Source organism: Nuphar pumila, chromosome 8 (genome assembly GCF_984573655.1).
Source record: "Nuphar pumila chromosome 8, dmNupPumi1.hap1.1, whole genome shotgun sequence".
NCBI lineage: Eukaryota > Viridiplantae > Streptophyta > Magnoliopsida > Nymphaeales > Nymphaeaceae > Nuphar > Nuphar pumila.
Genome location: NC_143256.1, coordinates 123511662 through 123536128, shown reverse-complemented (window position 1 = coordinate 123536128; position 24467 = coordinate 123511662). Strand labels below are relative to the sequence as shown.

Below are 24467 nucleotides of genomic sequence, written 5' to 3'. Positions count from 1 at the left end.
CACGTATGTAAGCATGTGCGTCTCGTATCCCCATGTTTGTCAGCATTAATTAGCATTGGACTTTGATGCGATTGCAAAGACTTAAGTACCCTCTCCTCCATTGGTGCAAAAAAAATAACAATTCTTGAAAAGGAGTGGTTGTAAAGACTTAAGTGCCCCGAAGATGATTATTTAAGACCCAGTCTCTGCACTGCAGGATTATTCGAGAAAGAAATCTCCCCTGGAGGAGACCATGAATATCAACCCTCTCACTCTCACTCTTCTATTTCTGCTTCTGTGCACATCCATTAAAAGATCATACATTGCTCCATCAAGCACCGACTGACCTGCACATTGACTGTTGTGGAGCCTGATTCAGAGTTTTTACCCTTACAGGAGGAGAGTTTGGGGGCTCATCCCAGCGTGGGTAGCATCATTCAACTAAATGAGTTGTAGATCCTGATTCGGAGTTTTTACCCTTACAGGAGAGGGGTCTGGGGGCTCCTCCCAGCGTGGGTAGCATCATTCAACTTGAAGAGTTGTGGAGTCTTATTTAGAGTTTTTACCCTTACAGAAAGGGGGATCTGAGAGCTCCTCCCAGTGTGGGTAGCATCATTCAACTTGAAGAGTTATGGAGTCTGATTCAGAGTTTTTACCCTTACAGAAGGGGGGTCTGAGGGCTCCTCCCAGCGTGTTCATGGCCTTTTTCCCTTACAGGAGGGGGGTCCGGGGGCTCATCAACCCTCTCACTATCTCTCTCCCTTCTATTTCTGCTTTTGTGCACATCCATCAGAAGATCCTACATTGCTCCATCAAGCACCGACTGACCTGCACATTGACTGTTGTGGGTCCTTACTGATGAGCTGCCTCTAAATTTATTCGACTCTGGGTCCTTACTGTACTTGAAGTTGAGTCGTTGTATTTTTTGTTGTTCGGTGGGTGGTGATGCCATCCTCTAATCTCTCAAGACTCTTAACTTGGGCAATCTTTCTTTTGATGATTGTGGTTATAATGTATCGTTGAAGTTAAAATGGGGAATGAAATGACAATAGAAATCGCTGAAAATTTACAGAAATAAACTAGACTTTTTACGGATTTGGAATATGACCTCCGGTTAGGGAGATATGGCCCTGACAAGTTGATCCTAATTCGGGTAGCGATTTACAACGATTTGCTTATTGAATAACACTACAAATCACTATAGCGATTTGCGGAAGAATCTACAAATCGCTATAGCGATTTGCGAAAGACACTACAAATCGCTATAGCGTTTCGTTGGAGACCTGAAAATACTACAAATTGCTGTAGGAAAGCTCGATAATACTACAAATCATTGTTGGAAGGCCCAAAAAAAAATTGGTCCGGAGGGCGCTGCCCCCCGAGCCCCCCCCCCCCGCCAGGGGCGGCCCCCCTTGGACCCCCGCCCGCTGACCGCGCAGCGGGATCCGCGCCGGGGGGGAGCCCCCGAACCCCCCCTCCTGTAAGGGCAAAAACTCTAAATCAGGCACATAAGTAGAGAGATAAGGGAGAGAGTGAGATGATTGGTGTTCATGGCCTTCTCCAGGAGGAACTCTTTACCTCCCTTTTAGAGAGAGAGAGAAGGTTTTACAGTGTTTTACGAAGAAGGAAGAATAAGAAGATGGCGATGGAGCAATGTAGGATCGTCTGTTGGATGTGCACAGAAGTAGAGAGAGAAGGGAGAGAGAGTGAGAGGGTTGATGTTCATGGCCTTCTCTAAGAAGAACTCTTTGCCTCCCTTGATTTCTTCTCTAGAGAGAGAGAGGGTTTTACAGTGTTTTACGGAGAAAGAAGAAGAAGACTTTGAAGAGTCAACATCATCCTCAACTTTCTGGATGGAAGACATGTTTGTCCTTTTTTTGAACAGAGAAAGAAGAAGAAGACTTTGAAGAGTCAACATCATCCTCGACTTTTTGGATGGAGGACATGTTTGTCCTTTTTTTGAACAGAGAAAGAAGAAGAAGACTTTGAAGAGTCAACATCATCCTCGACTTTCTGGATGGAGGACATGTTTGTCCTTTTTTTGAACAGAGAAAGAAGAAGAAGACTTTGAAGAGTCAACATCATCCTCGACTTTCTGGATGGAGGACATGTTTGTCCTTTTTTTGAACAGAAAAAGAAGAAGAAGACTTTGAAGAGTCAACATCATCCTCGACTTTCTGGATGAGGAACATGTTTGTCCTTTTTTTGAACTGTTTGTTTTTTCTTTTTTGAATGAAGGGCATTTTTGTTATTTTCTTAAACCATCACTTTATGAGAAGAATAGCAAGAAAGGGTACTTAAGTCTTTGCAACAACACCAGAGTCTGATGCAAAGTTATGTCAACATACACGGGAATACGAGCCCCATGTGCTTGTATACGTGGTGCTCATTTAAAGCCCCGAACACAGACGTGGGATTTAGTGAATCATCGGGGGCGAACATACACCACCCTCTCCCCGGAGGGTGTAGAAATTTCTGCAAATGTGGGAGTCGCTCAAGCCTATTCATTCATTCTGGCCGGTGTAACCTGTGAGGAGAGTGACCTGTTATTTCTTGAATCTCGATACTTGGAGGACATCCCCTCTCTACTCTCCCTGCATGGCTTAGAGATCTTTCCTTCTCCTAACAATCGTCGGTACCAACGGGGGCTCCACTTGTCTGGTAGGAGCAGCCATGTCACCTTGTGTTGGGACATTGCAGGTTCAAAACCCAATGGTATAGTTGTATAACCGGTAGGGGTCGGCCTAACCCTAGCTTGCCTTAAAAAAAAAAAATGGCCGGTGGTGGGTGAGCTGGATTTCTGCAGTTGTGGATAGGGCCAGAGCCAATTTGAGGCCAAGGTGGGCACGTGCCCACACTGATCGAAAACACGTGCCCTCCCCAGGCTCGATCCAAAACCTGTTTGAACATATGCCCATTAAAATCATACTCGGTTATCAAATGGGTTAGATTCAGATTGAGTAGTGTAGAATGAGTTACAAATGAAGAGATAAATATCTTCATAACTCGGACTGATCGAACCCATTTTCTGTATTCTATGAAAAAACTAATATACTTGACCCATTTTTTTGCAAATCCAGTGTCAGTGGGAGTTGGATGACATCTAGATCCATAACTTTATCATGTGTTTGGAGTAATGCAAAATTAGATACACTTGTTGAAAGTTAAGTCATCACCTAATCAACACAAACCATGCCACCTATTACATAACTCACTAACTCTGCCTGGGGAGGAGGGGGTACCGATTATACATCGGCAGTCCGAACATGGCCTTGGTTTGTTTGTTGTGTAGACTTTCTATTCTATGCATTTCCTACAGAGTGGAATGGAACCCAACTCCACCGAAGAACCGCCGAAGGCAGATGATAGAGTATAGCCAATAGGGTTTTTTGTTTGTAGAGGACCTAACAGATCAAGACCGTGCTCCAAACTGCACAGAGAGTTTTGTTTTAAGAAAAAAATCCCTTCTCACTAGGTGGAATCATCAGAAAGATGGAACCGGTGCCCGGCCAGCCACCACCGGGGGGACAACCCGACCAACCAAACCTGTAGGGTTGTTTTATTTCCTTATGGGATCTCTCTTTTTCATAGATCTTGAAACCGGAGCAATATCCACTGATCATCTCAATAGATCTATCTTTTTCGATAGACAAATATAGATGGATCTATCTCATTGAAAGAAAGAATTATATTAGTTAACTTACAGGTGATTACTTTATTACCATATCGTTGATCAACTGCCGCCTTCATTAATTATTTGCTATAAAGGATTAATGAATTTTAAGAATGACGACCTGAGATGATTATATAGATACCATATGTGGTAAACTGTTAATACTACCGATCTTCCATTGCCTATTGATGATGAGTGATAGAGGTGTACTCACTTTGCAAAGGCCTAGTGTTAAGCATAATTTCTTGAATGTTGGTGTGTTTTAAAAAAAAAAAAGCTCTGTTTAACTATCACCTTATTTTTTCAAACAACTTCCACTTCATTTGGTGCGTAGCTATACCTTGAGTTGGGGATGAGAGAGAGGTAAGAATTTTAGCAAGACAATTGAACTTTATGTGTCCTTACTATAATGACAACGATTAGATGACATATCTTGACAAGAAAGCGAAGCAGATGTCACTGGTCGAGAACCACAAGTCCACAAAAACTTTGTTGGGGTTATACGATGAAGAAGCCAGTAAGACCGTCTCAGGACCTAGCTCCTGATCTTAGTGAAGATAAAAAGGCTAAGAATTAGTTCAGTGAATACTTGGGTTTTTGGCCACCAATGAAAGGAAGATTCTCAATCATGTAATTAAAAAACAATTGAGAAAGAAAAAGCCCATTATTGGTGTGCATCGGTCTATCAACTGTGAAATGAAATCCCTTCATCTCGCTCAGCTCTTGACAAGTGAGGACAGGCCGTCTAACCTTTCGACAGCTAGTGAGTGAACTCCAATCAATTACATAATTCTCGACTAGCCCATTTACAAGCCTACTCTACAAATCTACACACCTACATATGTAAAAGTGAAAGATTCAGTTTGGATGAATCTGGCCTAATCAAGTTGGAATTCACATTCATATTTCAGATTCATACCGAAAAAGGATAGTTCTGAATCTAGATCCAGTTAGCATAAGATAGCTAACCAGATATATTTTCTGTGTATATTTGGATTCAGATGTGAAACCTCAAATTGAATCTGAATCGTATTATTAATATGATGCTTCTCTCTTTACCAGATTTGGATTCACACACATTTGCTACAAACATTACTGTGCATTTGTGCCCACCCCAGTTTACATTCCTGGCTCTGCCCCTGATTATGGAAGTACGGTGGCAGCAGCAGAGTCCATGTTTGGCTATCTTCAATGCTGTGACTGTTCTCTATTCATTACAACCAGTGTGAGAATATTTCTTCTCCTCCCTTGTGCAGAGAATATTGGTGATCGGATTGTTTAGCAGGATGGGCCACCTGATTGAGTGGTTTGTTTGTTTTTTACTTGTGTATATTCCCATGTAACCTTTATGAATACGTGCTTTTTCTCCATTGCAAGTATCCCAAACATAGCTTTAATGAGTGGAAGAGGACCCAAAGAAAGAAAGAGATATAAAAGGTGGAAAAGGTTGGAATAACTTTTTCAGAAACCCAATTGCACCCCTTAAAAATGGAAGGGATTCTTTTTTCGACAGTGAAAGCTGGTGGTTAGGTAAACCCTTACCAGTTATACAACCATACCATTGAGGTTCGAACTTGCAACATCTCAACACAAGGTGACAAGGGAACAGATTCTTATCTGCAAAAAAGAAATTCACTTTCTAGACTTATCAAACTACGGATAGTGGAATGTTGAAATTAGTTAAAGGTGGATGTCGCTAGCACCACATAATGTTGTCCGTATCGGGTATCAGCCTATACGTATCGTATCAGGCTATCAGCAAAAAATCGATATGATACTAGCCTGAATCGACTATTTTTTAATAAATAGAAAAAATGATTAAAATTAAAATTTTATATTATTTTAATGGTTTTAACACGTGATTGACACTAATTATTTTTTAGCTGATACTTGAGAATCAGTATCGACCTATTCACCTGAATCGTTGGCCACTGGCATCACTGCACCAATCCACTATTACGATTCCTTTCTAATGTAGTAGAACAACCAATGAAATTTTGTGTCAGATTTTTCAAAAGAAATAATGAGGTTTACTTGCGTCGACTTGTAAGTCTGACAAATTTGTGCAAGAATTTGCCCAAGTAAATCTGCCTGATTTTTCAAATGGGTCCATCTTATATTTTGCATAGTAAACCTCACATTGCACAGAGGCACCAGTGTTTGGTTGGTTTTTAGACATTATTTCTATTCACCAAGCTCTTCATTTCTTTGCAAAATATACATTAATAAGATTAACAGTAGTATAACCAACGGGTCTCTGCTTGTTTGGTAGGAGCTGTTAGTGCACGTTACCTTGTGTTGGGACGTTGTAAGTTCGAATCCCAATGGGATAATGTATAACTGGTGGGGGTCTGCCTAACCCCAGCTTGCCTATATAGGTGCCCACAATGATTCTACTTGTTTGGTACAGGCCACTTGTAAGATAAAACGTGACAAATTTAAAAAACTCATAGGGGCGGGGGTGTTGACGTGTTTGGTTCAGGCTCAGGTGGAACCAAAGCCAAAACATATGTGAGATAATGGCACCGGATCCAGGCCCGGGTCTAATCACATCCACCATAAGTGAAACCATACCTGGACCTTATAAGGATTACATGAACCAGACCTGGATCATACCTGATAAAATAATATTTTTTTAGCATTTTTACATTGAAAAATTAAGGATCTTAATCTAAACTCAGGTCAGGCTCGAATCTGGTATGAGATTTCACAAACCATACTTGAATCCATATATTAATCGGACCCTTCGGGTCTGGCCCGGATTCTAATCGGGAATTCTTATTTATCACTAAACCACGACCCTATAGGGTTTAGTACAGGTTAGGTTCGGGTCAAACTCCACCCGTTGGCACCTCTACATAGGAGGCAACCCTTTCTGTAAGGCTAGCTAGGTGTACTTTTTGGTGGGTGGGAGGAACCATAAGGGTTTTACCAGTAGAAGGTCGACTGCTTATGTGTGGCATGTAGTGAAGGGATTTTTCCTTGGCATCACAAAAAATAAAAGACAAACAAAGCCAGAGGTAGCTTGTTACCCATGCCAATCTCTGTCAACCAATTTATTTTTAAATTTATACAGCCCTTTTGAATATTTTCTTTAAGAAAATATATATCTCATAATTCTTCTTGCCAAGAAAAATCTTAAGAACGATGCTTGTATCCATGGATCCAACATTCTTCTTGCTAAATACAAAAGAAAAAATTATTATAATGACAGAGTAGAGAACTTGAAAAATAAGCCCTCCCATTCTCCCAAGTCCCAAGCTTCCCTAGCCACATGCAAAACTATTTATATCTTTCCCAGAAGAATCTATTTCACCTTTTGTATTGGGCTCAAAAAAACACCACTGTTTTTTTTTAGAGTTTAGCTGGGTTAGGCAGACCCTACCGCTATACCATTGGGTTTTGAACCTGCAACATCCCAACACAAAGTGACCTGCACTAGCTGCTCCAACCAGACAAGGGGAGCCCGTTGGTATATACCACTGATTTTGCAAAACTGGTCGGCACGACACTACGGCACTTGACTATTTATCAATGAATTTTCAAATCACTATTTATTTATTATTTTAAAAAAAACCCTCGGGGATTGGCGTAGTGGGTAGAGCCCTGGCCGCTGAATGAGTGGTCAAGGTTCTATTTTCATGGGCATCTCCCCTGTGCGCAACATGCCTAGTATATAGGCTCTTGGGACGGGTTCTAACGTCGAAATTTTATGTTGTCAGCACGACAACAGTTTGTGTGGCAGGTTGAGTCAGCACAACGAGATCATCTTGCTTGGTGCGGTTTCTTTGATTTATAAATAAAAAGATTAAAAAACAAACTTGGGCACTTTATTTCAAGGAGGAAGCGTTTATAATTTTAAAAAACCAATGGTCACAGAATGTAATAAACAGATATTGAAACGGTTTAATTAGAACCGCTTTACGAGATGACGCCTTTCTCGTTTGCTTTCTATTTAAGAAATCTTGCTTCCTTTTCTTGTTTGTTGGTGTTAGAGAGAGAGAGAGAGAATGGCAGAGGAGGGAGTCGTGATCACCTGCCACAGCGTCGACGCGTGGACGGAGCAACTACAGAAGGGGATCGATACCAAAAAGCTGGTAGCCCAGTTCTCCCCTCTTGCTGCTTTTTTTGTCCTTTAATCTCTTCTTTTCCTGTTGTTTGAGTCGTTTATTTCAACCTGAAACGTGTTTTGTGGCTTTATTTTGATGCACCCATTTGCAAAACTTGGCGTTTTTTATCCTTATGAATATGCCTGAATTTGATGGATTTTAGAGGATGGTAATGGGTGTTCTTTTGTTGTTCTACTTTCTTTGAGAGTTTGAGTCAGAGTTTAACCTCTCGCTTTTTTCCATTAGCTTTCATTCATGGATCATGTTGGTGGGAATTATTTTTCCATTATTTTGTGATATGTTATTAGTCTTGTTTGGTATTGGTAATGGGCTAACGTTTCTTGGTCTCTTTTGATGCCGGTAGCTGTACTTTTGGTAATTGAATTTGGAGGTGGGGTGGGAAATGGGTTTACGTTCTTTTTCGCAGTTCTGAAAATTTAGAAACATGGACGTGCAATTCCCAAGATAGAGGGAATTTGGGCAGAAGAAGAAAGGAGTTTCTTTGTTTGGTAATATTTCCAGAACAGAAAATTACATAGGTTATCTGGTCATGCTTGCCTACTAAAAAGTTTTAAGAAGTGTATTAGAAAGTTTTCAAGACTTACATGCATAGTAAAAATAAATCCCACAAAATTTTTGTTGCCAATTCAAAACTTCTCACCAGTGATCAGTGGGACCGAAGCCTGATGGCCTGCAACAATAGCCCTTTCTTAAAAGCTACAGTTGCCCCAGGAGGGTTGAACAGGTGCAGTAGGGTTGAACACAACCTCACTTCTAGGATACAACCAAGCCACCTCACGTGCAATGTTTGTCACCTACCCTTGGACAGCTTCGCAGGAAAAACACAAAAAGAAAGAGAGAAAGAAAGAGAAGAAACTCCCAAAGATGGTCTGACCTATGGCAGATGGGGTTTATATAGAGTCCAGTGTAAGTAGTCAAAAGCGCTAGCTGGTGCCTAGTCAGTAGCAAAGTGACAAACATTAAAAACGGCAAAATATCATTTTTCAAAAACTTGTGAGAATTTGAAAAATCTTTATAAATATCATGCTTTTTCGGCAAAATCTCTGCAATAAAAAAATAGATTAAAAAATATAAAAAAATATAAGAGAATATTAATAAAATTTTCTTTAAAAATAAAAAGACATGGTTTTTTCAAGATAAATAGCTGTTTAAAACGTAAATATCATGTTTAAATAACAATATTTATGTTTGTTCATAAATCTTGCAATATTTTGAAAATCTCGCGAGAAATTGCCTTTTTAAACTTTTGGGCAATTTCTCGCGATATTTGTCACTATGGTCTGTTGACCCTTAAAAAGACTAGTCGAGGACTAGGCGGGCTAGTTGGTACCCTAATTAAATATAAAAAAGTACACAAAATATACATAAAAATATGTTTAATTATTTTACTAATAAGATGATTTTATTACACAAGTACAAAATATATTAATATACATAACCCGAATATACATATATATAATTATACACACAAATATATATATATATATATATATTCAATTATTCATAACATATTCAGTATAATAAACAAAATATGCTTTCAACCTATGTCACAGGGATTCGGCTAGCAGGGTGCCGCACCCGCGTCGACGTGACGTGGGTGCAGCACCGGGTGTGGTCAACCCGACCCTGGGTGCGATCAACGCACCCAGGGTCATTTTGGTCCAATTTTTCGGACTTAAAAAAAAATTGCCAAAATTTTTTTTATTTAATATTTGTCACATGGATTCTCCAACTAGGTGTCGCACGCGCACCCACACCCGATGCGGTCAACCTGACCCTGGGTGCAGTCAACGCACCCAGGGTCATTTATGTCCAACTTTTGGAATTTATATATATATATATATATATATATATATATATATATATATATATATATATATATATATATATATATATTCTTTTATATATTTTTGCCGCACCCCTGCACCCGGGTTTTTTGGAAGTGTCGCACCGCACCCATGTGATATAGCTTTCAACCTTTCACAGAAGCACAATAACACATATAAATAACATATTACATAATTCATAATGCTAAACATGCTTTCAGACTTTTATAGAGAAATTCATCAGAAACAAAGTAACACACATATATATAAAAAACATAATCAATTAAAATTAATTATGCATGCTTTCGATGTTTTACTGAAAAAATCCCAAAAGTAAAGTAGCACACACATATATAAATATAATAACTAAGCATGTGTTTATGATTTCATGTTTTATTAATTGTTTTTTTATGATTTTAGCATGATTTCACCATGGGCGCCCCCTTTTTTCATGGTTTTTAACCATGGGTTTCATTCAAGAACTCCAAAATCGACCCGAGAAGATGATCTAACTTAGTTTGGGGATGTTTTCTAGGATTCTAATCCGTTAGAATCGTTTAGAGGTACATTTTCTACGTTCTTAACCAATGAAATATGCGATTTACCCGTTAAATGGGCTAAATCTATATTTTCAAAGGATAAATCAATTTCAACCATGGATTTCCTGTTTTGTTTTGTTTTTTTTGTCATATTAATGTTTATTTTATATATTTTAGCATCAAATTAAATTTCGTTATGTTGTTTATGTATTTTTTTATCTTTTTCCATGTTTAAATCATAGTTTTTAGTATTTTCTTAGATTTTTGTGTGTTTTGATTCTAGGTCTGTAGAAATCATGTTATTTCGTTTTTAATCTTCGTTGTAAAGTTTTGATTTTTTTTTATGTTTAGTCCACGGATTCGTCAGTAAGTCTCTATAAAAAAATCAGAGGTTTTTGGATTCGGGAACCCTGTTAGAAAAATACAAAGTCGAATCGTGATTTCTGTTACTTAAAATCGCTATTGATGTGTAGGTATAAGTTGCAGATGTGATATTTCTATCATTCGGGATCTGATTCATGATCCGTAAACTGTAGTAGCTTCGTATTTGAATCTATTATTTATTGTAATTTTCTTATATTTTTCTGCTATTGCCTGCTATTTTTCCTTTGTTAGAAAGTTAAATCAACTTTTTAGAACTCGTTATGCTTTATTAAAACCCTAATTCAACTTGTGTTGATCGTATCTCCCTAACCGGAGATCCGATTAATGATATGTAAAAAGGGAAATTCCTGATTTGCATGTCTGTTATTCACTGCTAAAATTTTAGAATTTTCTGATGTGTTTTGCTATTTTTTCCTGAATTTGAAACCGAAACCATCTATTTTGATAGATTTTATATTCGTCATGATCAAATATTGTCGGAGCGATATCTCCCTAACCGGAGATGATTTTTTCGATCTGTAAAAGAGATAATCTCTATTTTTTTGTCTATTAGTTCTCTGTAAAATTTTATGAATTTCCATGGTGAATTGACCCCTGATTCGGTCCTGACACTGAAACAGGTACGTGCTCACGGGTAAAAATAGCATATTTTAGGGTTTTCTTGCAATTTTCGTATTAAAATTATGTCAAAATTTGATTTTTCTATTTTCAATTTAATTTTAGGGTTATAAGAAGTGCATATATCAATTTTTATTGATTTTGGATCTCATTTGATGCTTGAGTTGATTATATTGTAAAACAGGATACCCGCAGGATCTCGAAACACTGGCAAAATCACAATTTTTGTCATATTTTTAGTTTTTACATAAAAGTTCATGTTTTTAGGGTTTGTTCATGTTTAGAATCATGCTAGGACACCTCATATTCGATTTGGCTTTGTTTTGAGTCTTTTTAACCCTAAATCCCAAATTTTACCAAAATATTTTATGAAAAACCCTGATTTCAAGGCCATAGTCTTGTTTTCATGGGTATTTTTGTCATTTTTCTCCAAATTCCAAATTTTAAAGTTGTTTGTTTTTATTATTTCTTCAATTTTATTTCATATTTCATTATGTTTATATTAGGAAAAACATGAAAAAGGCTTATATCTTGATAAATCCAGTAATTTTTAGATATTACTGGATAAATCTAGAAAAAAGCCAATATATCTTCACTAACAAGTTTTCTAGTTTTGCAGGGACATTTAAGGCTATGTCACACAAACTTGGCTAGGGAGGCGCCGCACCCGAGTCAACACGCCCCGACACTGGTGCAGACACGGGTGCAGCTTAGGACACGGCCCAGACTCGGTCAATGAGGAGTCAGACTCGGTCAACGAATCGAGGTCGAGTCTGTCCTTGTTTTGAACTCTGTCAATGTTGATCGAGTCTATATTTGTCTATTTTAGGGTGAAAAAACTAAAAGAAACGATTTTATATATATATATAGACTGTTGTGCTGAGTGCACAATGCACAGTCACATATGTGCTGTGCACAGTCACAGTGACTGTGTTGTGCACAGTCACATATGTGTTGTGCACAGTCACAGTGATTGTGTTGTATGCACAGTCACAAATTTTTTTTAAATAAATAAATAAATAATATATATATATAGTCGAGTCCCCGTGTCCAAAATTTTTAAAATTGCGCCGCACCCGTGTCGCACCTGCACCCATGTGACATAGATTCAAGGTTGTATTTCTCCTTTTTATTTTTTTTTATTTAAATTCAATTAGTGATGTAAAGTTGTAAATAAATTTGGAATAAGAATTTCAATTTCTGCTTAGAATTAGGGTTTGCATTGCATATAGTTTAAACTTTGATATATAACTGTTATGTTTGTCATGCATTCACATATTTCAATTCCACCATGGTTTACACGAATGACACATGCACTAGCTTCTAGAGAGTTAGTAAACTCGATCGAGTTTGTATTTATGGCCATAATCAGAATACGAACGAAATTCAGATTTACCATCTTCTTTTCAGCCACAATCAGCCTAACACTCTTAGGCTATTTTAAAAAACCATTGCATATTTTAATCTTTTATAAATGTTTTTATCTTTTTAGAATCAAATGAGATACATTTAATCCATATCTGTGGCCATAGTCAGGGATATAAGGCAAATTTATTTCATTGAAGTTCTATAAGGCACACAAAAATTCCTTTTCAGAACGGTTTTCTCAAAACTTCTTCAGAAAATATCTTTAACAAATTGCATTCATGCATCATCTAGGTTTAGATTGCATCATGGAAGTATTTCACAGAGCCACACGCCCATCCTTTTGAGGTATTTTCCAAATTTCATCTTATAAAATCAATTTTCTATTGCGGTGTATGTTGTTTGCTGATGATATTGTTTTGATTGATGAGTCTAGAGCTGGGGTTAATGCTAAGTTAGAATTATGGAGACAGACATTGGAAGCTAGAGGTTTTAAGTTGAGTAAGAGTAAGACTGAATATATGGAATGTCGGTTTAGTAAGCAACGAAGTAGTGATGGGAGTGTAGTGAAGCTTGGTGAGCAAGATATACCGGTGAATGATTATTTCAAATATTTGGGATCCATCATTCAAAAGTATGGAGAAATTGATGGAGATGTAAATCATAGGATAAAGGTTGGGTGGATGAAATGGAAAAGTGCTACTGGAGTGCTGTGCGATCGTAGAATGCCATTGCGGTTGAAGGGAAAGTTTTATAGGACGACTATTAGACCTGCTTTACTATATGGTACGGAATGTTGGGCTGCCAAGAGACATCATATTCAAAAAATGAGTGTAGCTGAGATGCGGATGCTTAGATGGATGTGTGGAAATACAATAAAAGATAAGATTCGGAACGAGGAGATACGTAAGAAGGTAGGCGTTGCACCCATTGAAAATAAGATGAGAGAGAATCGTTTACGGTGGTTTGGACATATTCGGCGAAGGCCTAATGATGCTCCAGTTAGAAGGTTGGAGAAATGGGAAAATATATTAGTTAAAAGAGGTCGGGGTAGGCCTAGGAAGACTTGGATGGAGATGATAGGAAAGGATATGAATGCTTTGAACCTCACCGAGGACATGGCGTTGGATAGAAATGATTGGAGGAAAAGGATTCATGTGGAAGACCCAAAATGAATTTCTTTTTGGTTCATATCGCTGACCCCAATTGTTTTGGGATGAAGGCGTAGTTGTTGTTGTTGTTGTTGTTGTTGTTTGTTGTTGTAAAATCAATTTTCTCAAATTTGCCTTGATTATCTTCAAAATTGATTTTCTCAAAACCCCTTGGGCTTTTCAAAGATCTTTCAGGTATTTCCCAATTCCAATTCACGATTCTTCAAGTTATATTTTCAATTTTCAAATCCTAACATTTTCAATTTCAAAGTTCAAACTTTTCTCAGAATTATCCAAGTTTCCTCAGGAATCAACTTCCACAAAACATTTGGATTTCTTCAGAAATCGATTTTCATTTTCTTCAAAAACATTCTCTCAACAAGGCTCACAATTTTTCAAGTGACATCCTTTCCAAGAATTTTCCAAGAATTTTCCAAGTACTTCAAATCTCTAAAGCATGCATCATGTTTTTCAATCAAAATTTTCTCTAAGTCATAGCACATGCCTGATTCTTTGTGCATTTAGGAATTAGAACATCGATTTAGACAAGCTGAGCAAAGCAAAGCACCAGATTGATCATTGGTTCAATTACCCCTAGTAAAGGCGCCAGGAACAGTTGAACCTCATACCGACAGACGAGTCTCATTCTTCGGAATTATCCCGCATTTTAAAACGGAGGCGAGTAATTTTCAAAATCTTTTTCAAATGTCAGTTTGACTTGCAAAAGTAAAATTTTGCAATAATAACACTGCCCTTGAAGAGCTTTGCAGGAAAGAGAGAAGAAACTCTCTAAAATGGTCTGACTTGTGGCAGCTGGGTATAGACCCCTACTCTCATGGGTCCATAAAGGCCTATTAAGGTATAAACGGGTAGCATGTACCCATTAAGATCCAAACAAGTAGCATACACCCATAAAGGCCCAAACAGCCACCTTTAACGGGCTGCTTGAGCCCACTAACGTCCCAACGTCTTGGACATGTTGACGCTGGTTGTTAAGGCTAGGTGTGTTTTATGAGGTACAAATTTGTCTAAAATAAGTGATAAAAAGTTTGGTCAAAGTCAAACTAGGGCCAAACCGAACCAAGCCGAATCTAAAGCCAAAGCCAAATCTGAATCCAAGTCAAAGTCCAATGTCCAATATCCAAAGTTTAAAGTTTAATTGACGCCCCCAAATGACAAGCCCCTTAAGGGCCTTTCCTTCTAAGTCAACTCTTCATTTTTTAAACTCAAAGAGGTTTTCAAAGATGTTCAACGTGGGACTAAACACTTTTCATAAAATAGGTTTTTCCCTCCAAAATGCTTTCTCAAAAAACTAGGCAAAGAAAGGGTTATTTTGCCAAAGACCTTGGTTCAAAAAAGGTATAATTTTGAGCCAAATAGTAACAATTTTTTCAGCAGCCTTTATCTTCTCCAAGTGTATCAAAATTGTCATTTAATTAATAAACACTGACCAATAACTGGATCCAATAAAGTTTCACTTATATATTTTCTTGTATCTTTCTACTGGCTATTTGGTAGGACCTTCAAGGTTACATCAGAGTTTCTTTTTTAGCTGTTTATTCTTTAACATTTGTGTATAGGATAATTTTTAGATGTTTCAAAATAGAGCAGAGCTTGTTTGCATAATTTGGAAAATTGGAGAAGTTGGTATTTGTGAGGATAGAGAATTAGGATTGCTCATCCTGTCATCCACCAAATAGGCTTTTTCTGTTTCACTGCTTTCTGCTGGCTCTATTTGAATATTGGAAAGAGACGGAGAACCTTGCTGCATGTGACAGCCATTGCTAGCATTGCAATGAGGAAAGAGGGGCAGATGGAGAACATCATAAGGAGCATCAGTCATGAATAACATGATGAGAAAAAAGAGGTGTGACTAGGTTACAGTGGAAAGAAAGACATCCATCTCAACAAGTGTGGAGATTAATGAAAGTAAAAATGATGCATCTTGAAACATTAGAAATGTGGGGAGAACTTTTCAATCCTCGCTTAGATGGTAGCAGGGTTTCCCTTTAGATTCACTACACGCCCATAAAGGAAAACTATAGGCTGCATTCTGCCTAGGCTGTAATACACTGGATCATTTCAGATTTGTACTACTCTATGCTCTTAATTAATGCAATAAGAATAATTAGAATTGTAAGTTTTTAGCTGTTTATTCTTTAACATTTGCATATAGGATAATTTTTAGATGTTTCGAAATAGATCTGAGCTTGTTTGCATAATTTGGAAATTTGGAGAAGTTGGTATTTGTGAGGATAGAGAATTAGGATTGCTCATCCTGTCATCCACCAAATCGGCTTTTTCTGTTTCGCTGCTTTCTGCTGGCTCTATTTGAATATTGGAAAGAGACGGAGAACCTTGCTGCATGTGACAGCCATTGCTAGCATTGCAATGAGGAAAAAGGGGCAGATGGAGAACATCATAAGGAGCATCAGTCATGAATAACATGATGAGAAAAAAGAGGTGTGACTAGGTTACAGTGGAAAGAAAGACATCCATCTCAACAAATGTGGAGATTAATGAAAGTAAAAATGATGCATCTTGAAACATTAGAAATGTGGGGAGAACTTTTCAATCCTCGCTTAGAAGGTGGCAGGGTGTCCCTTCAGATTCACTACAAGCCAATAAAGGAAAACCATAGGCCGCATTCTGCCTAGGCTGTAATACACTGGATCATTTCAGATTTGTACTACTCTATGCTCTTAATTAATGCAAGAAGAATAATAGAATTGTAATTTTTTCGATACCTATGGAAGGTCAATCAAGACACTTTTTCGTACTTCTAGAATATAGGTTTGATATGATTTTATATTTCATAATAAAAATCTGTTTGATGTGTCAGAGTAGAAAGAATATAGTATATCATATGGATTTCCATAAGTGGATCTCAATCCTACTGTTTGGTGAGTCAGTCCGCAATTTTGTTGCAAAAATTGATAATCGTTCTAAAATGGAGGGTCAATCTTGAAATATGACATCAGGTGGAGGTGGCTTTGTATGATTATCTATCTTAAGCTTGTGGGATATGGCTAAACCAACCCCAAGTTTGATAAGCCTTTTTGCCAATTTTGTATGATGATATGGCTGTATGTCTCCCATATGTTAAAGTATTTGTGCTACAAATGAGAGGGTGAAATCAGTGAATGCCTCATCCAGCTTTGAATCTAAAACCCATCAATCCTTTTAGGGATAAAGTTAGTGCTTTCCTATGATTTTAAGAGAAATTTCTGTATTGGATAGAAAAAAGCTTGTAGGCATACTAGCAGTGAACTCCAAGCTTTGTGAAAGATCTCTTATCCTGTTGAGAATGCTTTAAGTCTACTATGAGACAATCAATGCCATTAAAGATGACCATAGCATATATAGAGATTCTCAAAGAACCATACAAAAAAATCCAAATGCATACACAAGTACAACTAATCATGGATTGTCACAAGGTGATCAAAATAACTCATGTATATGCAGCGGCGTAGCTAGGATTCATGTGAGGGGGGGGGGGGCAAACAAGGGTGTGGCAAAAAAAATTTGGTGTGATAGTCGGGAGTTCGGGGGCAACGCCCTCGATTTTTTTTTTTTGAGATAAAATAAAAAATGGCTACAATTATTAATAAAAATCTATTTCATATGGACAAATCAAACTATTTGTTGCGGTCAGGACTGGGCTAAAAAAATGGATAAAAATCTATTTCATATGGAATCAGGGCTGGGCTAGGACCGGGCTTTTAAAAAATAAATAAATAATTGTTTCGAGAGGCATGACTAGGCTACAGCCCTGTCCTCTCCCCCCCGCTCTGCCTCTGTGTATATGCAATAATATAAGTAACTTAAAGCCACATATCTTATAAAAAAGACATGGAACAAATTTAAGCATATATACAAGTGATAAATTTAAGGCACTAAGGGCACAATATAAAAATTTATATTTTATAAATAACAAGTATGCAATGAATCAAGAATCTTTAATCAAGAACACACATGTCCACCAAAGATCTAAGAGGACAAACGCGTCCATCAAAAATGGACAAGTACTAAAGTGAACTATGAGAGAAACACATATAACTTTCAAATGAATTTTCTCATTATTCTCATTTTGATATTTTATTAAAAACTAAGTATGCAACACAATATTTAATTCATATGCAAGGCATGTAAAATAATGTCATGAGACTAATAACATAATCATAAGTACCACAAAATGGGTCAACAATATAAACACCTAATATCATAACTATTGTCCCATAAAAGACATTTATTAAAGTGAACGACTTTCCATAAGAAATTATGCTCAATACCTTATGCACGAACAAACAATCTTATTCATCATGTAAGGCAATCATAAGTGCATGAGGATCAAATATTAACAACAACAACAACAACTACGCCTTCATCCCAAAACAATTGGGGTCGGCGATATGAACCAAAAAAGAAAATCATTCTGGGTCTTCCACATGAATCCTTCTCCTCCAATCATTTTTATCCAATGCCATGTCCTCGGTGAGGTTCAAAGCATTCATATCCTTTCCTATCATCTCCATCCAAGTCTTCCTAGGCCTACCCCGACCTCTTTTAACTAATATATTTTACCATTTCTCCATCCTTCTAACTGGAACATCATTAGGCCTTCGCCGAATATGTCCAAACCACCATAAACGATTCTCTCTCATCTTATTTTCAATGGGTGCAACGCCTACCTTCTTACGTATCTCCTCGTTCTGAATCTTATCTTTTATTGTATTTCCACACATCCATCTAAGCATACACATCTCAGCTACACTTATTTTTTGAATATGATGTCTCTTGGCAGCCCAACATTCCCTACCATATAGTAAAGCGGGCCTAATTGTCATCCTATAAATTTTTTCCTTCAACCGCAATGGCATTCTACGATCGCACAACACTCCAGTTGCACTTTTCCATTTCATCCACCCAACCTTTATCTTATGATTTACATCTCCATCAATTTCTCCATACTTTTGAATGATAGATCCCAAATATTTGAAACAGTCATCCACCGGTATTTCTTGCTCACCAAGCTTCACTACACTCCCATCAATACTTCGTTGCTTACTAAACCGAGATTTCATATATTCTGTCTTACTCTTACTCAACTTAAAACCTCTTGCTTCCAATGTCTGTCTCCATAATTCTAACTTAGCATTAACCCCAGCTCTAGATTCATCAATCAAAACAATATCATCAGCAAACATCATACACCACGACACATTTTCTTGAATTGATATCGTAAGCTCATCCATCACTATAGCAAATAGGAAAGTGCTTAATGCAGATCCTTGATGTTGTGAAATTGTCTACGAAGAGACAATACACATACAAGCATAAATACTTTATAGAAGAAGTGCACGAAAGCACTCTCACAACACTTGAACAAAATACGCAAAAAGCGTATAAATAATAAACATGCAATAATGCATGTATTTCATAAAATGGAAGCAAATGCTTGAGACTCTCAGGCTTATTTTACAACAAGGGGGAACACCCCTATTTATACAAGAGGGAAGAGGTGCAAGAGGGGGCTCCCCAAAGGAGTCGTTGGGGAGCTCCCAACGGTCACAATTGTGACCGTTGGGGGGCTCCCAACGACTCTATTGGGGAGACCCCCAATGCACCTTTTTGTTATGCAAAATGGAAAAATAAAAGAAAAAGAATTACAAAAAATAAAAGGAAAAAAAGTGCAGCGCAAGATGTAAAAAGATAGAAATACCCTTTTGGGGTAAAAGAGAAAAAGGGAAAAATATATAAATATATATATGTATCTCTATGTATATATTTATACTTACAATAATGTTTTTGAGTATACATTTTAACACCCCCCCTCAAACTTACGGTGTGATAACCGCAAGTTTGTCAAGAAGGAAATGAAATCTAGGCGAACAAAGAGCTTTTGTGAAGAAGTCCACAAGTTAATACTCAGACGTCACGTATGGTAAATCAATGACCTTCTTTAAGTATTCTTCCCTAACATAATGGCAGTCTATCTCTATATGCTTTGTTCGCTGGTGAAAGGTGTGGTTTTGGCAATATAGATTGCACTTTTATTGTCACAGCACAACTTTGTTGGTTCTCTGATAGGCACTCCCATATCTTCCAAAAGGCGTTGAATCCATACAATTTCCATGGTAGTGGATGCCATGGATCTGTATTCGGCTTCAGTGGATGACAGAGAGATCTTCTGTTGCTTTTTACATCGCCATGAAATCAAAGATTCACCTAAGAAAACACAAAAAACAGTGGTGGAGTGACGGTTACTAGGGTCACCTCCCCAATCTGAGTCAGTATAAGCAAGTAATTTTAAATCAGAAGAAGAAGATAGAAATACTCCCTTATTTACTATGCCCTTAAGTATCTGATGATGCGAAGAACAACACTCATATGAACGGTTGTGGGAGCGTGCTGAAACTGACTGGCGATGTGTATAGCATGTGACAAATCAAGTCGAGTAATACTAAGATACATTAAAGAACCTACCAACTGCCTGTAAGGGGTAGGATCGGTTAAGGGAACACCATCGTCAATCTTCATTTTCGCTCCCACAACTTCAAGAGTTTCGCATACTTTGTCATCAGAAATCTCGGATCTGTCAATAATCTCACAAGCAAGTTTAGACTGAGATAGAAAATAACCATGTTGTGAATAGGCAACCTCAATTCCAAGAAAATATGTCAGAAAACCCAAGTGACGGACTTAATACCCTTGACTCCTTGAACATCATCACCTGTAATTAACATGTCATCAACATAGAGTAATAATATGACAATCCCTGCATTAGTTTTTCTAGTAAATAAAGCAGTGTCAATATAACATGAGGAGAAACCATTTTCCAGCATTACACTGGTAAATCTATCATACCAGGCTTTGGGAGTCTGTTTCAAACCATAGAGGGCCTTTCGAAGACGAAGAACTTTATCTTTAGGAATCTTCATGCCTGGTGGGGTATCCATATACACTTCTTCGTTAAGATCACCATTTAAAAAAGCATTTTTCACATCCATTTGAAAAATGTTCCAATTTTTAATAGATGCAATAGTAATAAGACATCTAACTGTAACCATTCGGGCTACAGGAGAAAAAGTTTCTTCATAATCAATTACATACTCTTGCCCATACCCTTTTGCAACTAAGCGAGCTTTATACCTTTCCAGGGATCCGTCGCTTTTAGTTTTAACCTTAAAAACCCATCGACAACCTATAGTTTTCTTTCCTATGGGTAGAGTTTGGAAATCCCAAGTTTCAGCCCTTTTGAGAGCATTAAGTTCATTTTGCATGGCTTCTTGCCATTCTATACATTTTTTAGCTTCTTCAAAATTCCTTGGCTCAAAATAAGAGTGAATGGTACTAAGACAAGCCCTATACCGGGGTGAAAAAGAATCAAAAGAGACAAAACGAGTTGGCAGTCTCCTATTCCTCTTAGATCTTCGTTGATCGAGAGTAGGAACAAGCTCACTATATTGGTCAATGGCACTTCTAAAGGTGTCTTGGTTTCTACGTATGTAGGTTATCGGATCACTTGAAATCTTGTTTTCTTGATCATTGAGAGGGTTATGTTCTTCAACATCACCATCATTTTCCTCATCATGGTTCGATAATACATCATCATCACTAGATATATCATCATTACTAGCCAATAAATAAAAAAGGAATGAGTAATCAAAATTTTCTTGTTGAGAAACATTTTTTTCAAATCCACTCTCATTTTCTAAAAACATTACATTTCTAGAAACATATAACTTATCATCTCGAAGATCATAGCAACGAAACCCTTTTTGAGTTTCGGAATACTCAAGAAAGGCGCAGGGGATAGCTTTGGGAGAGAGCTTGTCATTTTTATCCGTAAGTATAAAACATTTACACCCAAAAACACTTAACCTATTATAATCATGTTCAAGCTTATATAAGATCTCAAAAGAGGATATTTTTCCTAATATCCTAGATGGTAAGCGATTTATCAGATAAACAGAAGCGAGAGTTGCTTCAGCCCAAAAATTTTTAGGAATGTTTTGAGAAATAAGCAGGGTCCTAGTGGTCTCAATGATGTGCCTATGTTTTCTTTCGGCCAACCCATTCTGTTGAGGGGTTTTAGGACAAGACCTTTGGTGAATAATACTGTGATCCTCAAGATATATTTTAAATTGGTTGGAGAGATATTCTCCTCCAGAATCACTTCTAAAAATCTTTATATTACTGTTAAATTGATTCTTGATCATTGAGTGAAAGGTTTTAAAACATGTAAAAACTTCATGTTTGTACTTAAGGAAATAGATCCATGAATACCTGGAGAAATCATCCACAAAAATAACATAGTATGAAAAGCCTCATTTTGAAACAACAGGTGCGGGTCCCCAAACATCGGAATGAACAATTTCGAAGGTTTTAGATGAGAACATAGTTCTTTGCTCAAAAGGTAAACTTTGCATTTTTCCGAGAATACAATCATTACAGGAAAATGAACTTTTACATAGATCATTTGCAAAATGTAAATAAGATAACTTGGTGATATTAGGATGACCAAGTCTTTTGTGCCACATGTTTATATCTTTGTTTCGGGCAACATTACAAAAAGATTTTGGAACTTGAAGAGATTCCATATAGTATAAGTCTCCTTTTCTAAAGCCTTCCCCAATCAATTTCCCAGACCGACGATCCTGTATTAAACATTTGTCACATGAAAATTTAATATCGCATCCATGGTCCGAGAGTTGAGAAACAGAGAGAAGGTTTAAGTTAAGTTTAGGTATAAATCTAATTTTTGGAATGAAAAAATCTTGAGTTTCAAAATTACCTATTCCTTTAATTTCAAGAGAGGTTTCATCCGCAGTGGAAACAAAGGATGGAGAAACATTTTTTGAATAATCGGAAAGTGAAAACATGTTTGGGGACATATGAAAAGATGCACCTGAGTTCAAAAGCCAAGAGACTTTACCTGGAATGGAAGAAGTAGACATGGCGACACCGGATGTAACTCCCTTGAGAAGAGAGGTTGAAGGGCTTCCACTATTTAATTTAACGAGAGTGACCCACTTGATGATGCCTCTTCCTTTTGTGGTACACCGGTGGTGGCCATAGCGAGAAGCTTCTTCCATTTGGGACATACGGGCTTGATATGCCCCGGTTCTTTACAAAAATGACAAATAGTCTTGCTATAGTCCCTCTTTCCTCTTTGTCCACCATCTCCTCCTTGATTTTGGAATTTGAAATGAGGAGGACGATAGGTCTTTACATTATTTCTGGGTCTTGATACGGCATTGACCTCATTGTTTTCTTCATGATTATAAGGAACCACAAGAACATTTGATCCTTGTTTACATAAATTCATACTAGTCTCCTCACCACTTAATTTGGTGAGAACATCTTCAAGAGAGGGAGGAGTAAATGAGGATAGAAGTGATGACCTTATTTGCTCGAATTCCGGTCTTAACCCATTCAAAAAATTGAAGAACCGATCTTCTTCAAGTTGCTTGTGGCGGAGTTCAATTGTCTCTCCACTCCATTTTGGTTCAAGCATAGAAAGCTCATCCCAAATAGAGGAAAGGTCGGCAAAATATTCCCTAATAGACATTTCACCTTGAGTAAGGGAGAGAGCCTTCTTTTGAAGGTAATACTTATGGGATAAATCTCTTGATGTATACATTTTCTCGAGATAATGCCAAGCTTCCGATGCTTTCTTGAACTTGATAATGTTGGCATTAATCTTTGTTTCGACGGATGCGAAGAACCAAGAAAGAATCTTGAAGTTCTTCATTTCCCATTCGTTGTGCTTCTTGGAGTATTCTTCAAGAGCTTTGATCATTTCCTCTCCCTCAAGAATCTTGATTTCACTTCCGTCCATTACGGTTATTTTGGGTTCTGGTTCCGGAATTGTGCCTTGCACATAACCCCACAATCTTTTTCTTTTTATGTCAGCCTCCATGTTCCCGGCCCAAATATGATAGTTGGACCCATTCAACTTGAAGCCAAGAGCAAAGTGAGACTCTTTCTCACCCATTAATGCGTAAAGAGAAGGAGAAAAGGGGCGTACCAACACAATGTTTCAACTTCTAGCTTGCACAAGATCCTTCTAAAATATTTGAGAAGCAAGATCCACCACTTCAATCTCTAAAGATCCAAAGGCACCATTTTCGAGGCACTCGAAAAAAGAGAATCCCACGATCTTCAATCACCAACCTTGCTTCGATACCATGTGAAATTGTCTATGAAGAGACAATACGCATACAAGCATAAATACTTTATAGAAGAACTGCACGAAAGCACTCTCACAACACTTGAACAAAATATGCAAAAAGCATATAAATAATAAACATGCAATAATGCATGTATTTCATAAAATGGAAGCAAATGCTTGAGACTCTCAAGCTTATTTTACAACAAGGGAGAACACCCCTATTTATACAAGAGGGAAGAGGTGCAAGAGGGGGCTCCCCAAAGGAGTCGTTGGGGAGCTCCCAACGGTCACAATTGTGATCGTTGGGGGCCCCCAACGGCTGTATTGGGGAGACCCCCAATGCACCTTTTTGTTATGCAAAAAGGAAAAATAAAAGAAAAAGAATTACAAAAAAATAAAAGGAAAAAAAGTACAACATATTCCAAATGGAATATGCGCAAGATGTAAAATGACAGAAATACCCTTTTTGGGTAAAAGAGAAAAAGGGAAAAATATATAAATATATATACTTATATATAGAGATACGTATACATATAATATATGTATACGTATATCTATGTATATAAGTATATATATTTATACTTACAACAATGTTTTTTAGTATACATTTTAACCGATGTAACCC

At 37.4% G+C, this 24467-nt stretch overlaps 1 protein-coding gene across 1 annotated transcript in view; it reads left to right on the top strand.

Annotated features, from left to right (window-relative positions):
* The first annotated feature begins 7613 nt into the window (after positions 1–7613).
* Positions 7614–24467, top strand: part of LOC149830552 (thioredoxin H-type-like) — a 29374-nt gene continuing 12520 nt past the window's right edge. Inside the window, exon 1 of the mRNA XM_090016606.1 lies at positions 7614–7749. Within this exon, the coding sequence (XP_089872732.1) occupies positions 7663–7749 (87 nt within the window). The 5' untranslated portion in view covers positions 7614–7662. The remainder of the gene's footprint in view (positions 7750–24467) is intronic.